At 35.6% G+C, this 3,957-nt stretch overlaps 1 protein-coding gene across 1 annotated transcript; it reads left to right on the forward strand.

The window, feature by feature from the left end:
* Positions 1 to 742: 742 nt before the first annotated feature.
* Positions 743 to 3,465, forward strand: LOC143593461 ((E)-beta-ocimene synthase, chloroplastic-like). The gene is made up of 7 exons (XM_077073086.1): positions 743 to 958; positions 1,060 to 1,333; positions 1,604 to 1,979; positions 2,073 to 2,291; positions 2,368 to 2,506; positions 2,741 to 2,989; positions 3,070 to 3,465. Exons 1-7 carry the CDS (start codon positions 743 to 745, stop codon positions 3,388 to 3,390), a joined length of 1,794 nt encoding a protein of 597 aa, XP_076929201.1. The 3' UTR covers positions 3,391 to 3,465.
* Positions 3,466 to 3,957: the final 492 nt, after the last annotated feature.

Raw genomic sequence — 3,957 nt, forward strand, 5'->3', positions numbered from 1 at the left:
ATAATTCAAGCAAGATTCGATCAAGCTCGTGAACTGAAAACTTGTCAATATCTAGCATGTCAACATAATGGACAACGGCTCTCTTATAAACCCGTCCTGGAAATTTAGTGAAACTGCCACCATGGTGCATCTTGATCGTGAACAAATGTGGATTATTTACTATACAAACAAGATTAAACAGCTGTTAGTTAAATAAACCCAATTATAAACCCTAAAGTTTTAACTTACCATAAAACGCATCAGCATTTGATTGTTCATCAGCTTCACGAATGTAGAATGGAGGATGAGGAGGATCATCCATCTTACGTGTTTAAGTTCTGAGAATGATGTGCAATTGATTGAAGCCCTAATTGATTAGTCGCGTCGGACACACGAGGGTTTAAGGTTTCTGATCGCCGGGAATTGATTCGATCGACAGGGAGGGGGAAGAGTGATACAGAGGCTTAGTTGCGGAGATATAAGAAAGGACAAAAATGCCCTCACATGCGTCTCACGTGAGGGCATTTAACTGACTTTTTCTAACCCAGTTAGCGTAAAGGACAAAACTTGTAGGAAAAAAAAGTTTAAAGGACACCGCCTGCAAGTAAAGGACACGAACCGTAATTTGGCTTTTTTTAAAGGACAAAATTTGTAATTGGGCCCTTTTTTTTTCTAACAACTAATTTGGATCACTCACAGACCACTGAAGTATTCTATAAATAGTATTAATGATCTAACATAGAATTCACTCCAAATAAATCCAATGGCTCTCTATCGACTAGTGTCTCCCCAAAGTTTCTTTTTGGTTAAACCAAATCGAAACATCAAACAAAATGTAGAAGCAATCTGTAGGCAGAACCGGTTGATCTGCTCTGGGGCTAAGACAAAAGTTTCTAAAACCCATAGTGATTTGGTAGCCATTTACCAGCCAACTATCTGGACTCGTGACTTTATCCAGGGATTAGATGATAATTTCCCGGTATCGCATCATACTTTAGTCATGATAGTGTGTGTGTGTGTATTTTAATGTTTTCGAGCTTAAACGCATTCATACTAATATTGTTTGATGCATGAACACAGATCAACCTCAAGGAGAAGGTGAGAGAGCTAGAGAAGAAGGTAACGGTGATGAATGTTGATTTTGAGAATGGTAGTTTCAGTATGTTGGAAGTGCTTGAACACATAGATGATATTGAAAGGTTGGGTCTTGGCTATCGGTTCCAAAACCATATAAAGAGGGCACTAGACATAATCACGTCAATAGATGAAATTAGTGTTGGGCATGAAGATAGTCTTCATGAGGCATCTCTTAGATTCAGGATTCTTAGACAGCATGGTTATGATGTGTCCGAAGGTAATTCTTTAGTTGTTTCTTTAGAAGATTAATTTCCACCATGGTCCTAATTCCTAAGCTACGTAAATTGTTAATGTACTTTGTTTTTGAGTTTGGTACTTGCTTTTATATAGATTTCATATCTTCATCATAGTTCGCTTGTCACAATAGCGAACTTGGTGAGTTCACTAACGATACGTACCAAGGGAATAAACTCAATATTCCAATGTCTACAAGTATCCAGCAAATCCAAATGTTTCTTCTTGACTCAATTGTAATATTTGAACACAGATTTTGTTAGGAGATTCAAGGAAAGTCATGGTGGCTTCATTGGATCTCTAAAGACTGATGTGAAAGGATTGCTAAGTCTATATGAAGCATCATATCTTGGTTTTATGGAAGAAAGTGATTTGCATGAGGCGCTGTTATTTGCGAGAGAACATTTGCTGAAACTTAAATGCCAAGAAAATGATGCGCCTGTCCTCCAGCACATAAACCGGGCTTTCAAAGTCCCTTTGTATCATAGGATGCTCAGAGAACAAGCAAGATCTTACATTGATGCATACAATAAACAAAAAGATGCAAATCTACTTCTGCTAGAGCTTGCAAAATTAGATTACAACATGATTCAAGCATCATTCAAAACAGAACTTAAAGAAGTATCAAAGTAAAGTTTCCCTTTTATCAATGTTGAAAAATAATATGATTAATATCCATGCTATGATATATGACATGTATTTTCTCCCTTTATGCATAGCAGGTGGTGGGAAAATATGGGCCTAGCACACAAGTTACGATTCGTTAGAGACCGACTCATGGAATGCTTCTTTTGTGCCGTTGGAATAGGTTTTGAACCTATATATCATTCTTGTCGTGTTTGGATAACCAAAGTCTATGCCTTAGTTACTGTCATTGATGACATTTATGACGTTTATGGTTCTCTAGATGAACTGGAGATCTTCACGGATGTCGTCAAGAGGTTTGCAATTTTTAACTTTTAATTCTATCAACTCTCTCGAGTTCAATTTTCAGGAACTAACATCCATCATTTTTAGGTGGGATACTAATGCAGTTGAACAGATGCCGGAATATTTACAGCTAGCCTTTGGAGCGCTTTACAATACGATTACTGAAATGAGTTCTTATACTTCAATTGGACAAAAAGAAGACATCACACCTATACTTGTAAAAGTGGTTAGTATTACAAGGAATTCTTATGGTATTTTGATATAGGGATAAATCTTAATGAGTAATAACCAAGTTTCTCAAGTATCTTGTCATAATCATTTAGAGTTTTTTGCTTTTATAAAGTCACTGAACTTTAATCAGATGTTACAATCTTTCTCTTTGTAAATGCTTAAAAAAAATATTTATGTTATATATAAACAAACTAGAATGATCATTTTTTTATTATTACGGGATTGACAGTGGGGAGAATTATTTGAAGCGTTCCTTGTGGAAGCAAGATGGACTCACCACAAACACATTCCAATACTTGAAGTCTATCTTGATAACGCGTGGCGATCGGTGTCGGGAGTGGTTTTACTTACTCATGGATACTTAATAATTAATAAAGGAATCAAGAAAGACGTAGTTGACTCATTGGACAAGTACCAAGATCTTATGAAATTGTCATCAATGGTTTTTCGACTTTATAACGATTTGGCTACGTCATCAGTATGTTTTATTGAGTTTTCGTTCGTTAAACGTTTTATTGTTTTCTTCATGTCAAAATTGTGTATTCTTTTTTTGCACAGGATGAGATAGAACAAGGTAAAACTGCAAATGCAATAACCTGTTTCATGCATGAGAATGATGTTTGTGAGGAACTTGCGCGTGAGCATATAAATAAACTAATTGAAGAAGCATGGAGAAAACTGATCAAAGAGTACGTGGCTTGCACTCAAGAGTTGGCAAATCCTTTCATTGATATGCCAATTAATCTAGCTCGAATTTCACTTTGTTCGTATCAGTATGGTGATGGACATGGAGCTCCTGACGCTAGAGCCAAAGATAGGGTCTCATCCGTGATTATTGAGCCCATTACAATGAGCGAAAAGGAGCATAGCTATACTTAATGTTGGACAATATGTGTTTGAGGATGATTGACGATGTCTTGGATTTACAGTTTGTTGGATTCTCTAATAAGTGTCTTGGATTACATGAAATAGACTTTGATAATAGAAAACATTAGTTTTTAGCACCAAAGTTTTAGCAAAAGACACTGTCATTGTGAATGTTTGTATGTGAAATTAATTAAAGATATTGAAACCTAGCAAGTTATGTAATATATCGAGACCAGTAATTAGCATAATAGTATACACATACTAACATAAGATTTCAAAAAATATTACATCTTTTCATCAAAAGTTTGTAGATTATATCTTCAGACATGTGTTAGAAACCCCAAACGTAGGTCCTTAAAACGGATCTTACAACTATTTTTAGATCAATCTTCGTTGTAGATGTGTGTTTGTTTATTTGCTATTTTTGGTAAGTTGAGAGTTGGTGTAATGATAAGACTAAAGAGAGAAAGTGAGATTTGAATTTGTCAAAAAGTTATGTTGCATAGGCATGCTTTCACTATTTATAGTGGAAGGCATGCCATGTATCCTTCTATCCATTTAAGGCCAAATTGGCTTGTT

This window comes from Bidens hawaiensis, unplaced genomic scaffold, assembly GCF_021521415.1.
Source record: "Bidens hawaiensis isolate Kalapana, Puna unplaced genomic scaffold, B.hawaiensis_p1.1 tig00042243_1, whole genome shotgun sequence".
In the NCBI taxonomy this organism is placed as follows: Eukaryota; Viridiplantae; Streptophyta; class Magnoliopsida; order Asterales; family Asteraceae; genus Bidens; species Bidens hawaiensis.

Bases quoted from the DNA above. Each gene is read 5' to 3' on its own strand.
- LOC143593461 (XM_077073086.1), top strand. From the start codon at position 743: ATGGCTCTCTATCGACTAGTGTCTCCCCAAAGTTTCTTTTTGGTTAAA. The intron at 959-1,059 runs GTATCGCATCAT...GCATGAACACAG, and splicing joins GATTAGATGATAATTTCCCG to ATCAACCTCAAGGAGAAGGT. The intron at 1,334-1,603 runs GTAATTCTTTAG...ATTTGAACACAG, and splicing joins TGGTTATGATGTGTCCGAAG to ATTTTGTTAGGAGATTCAAG.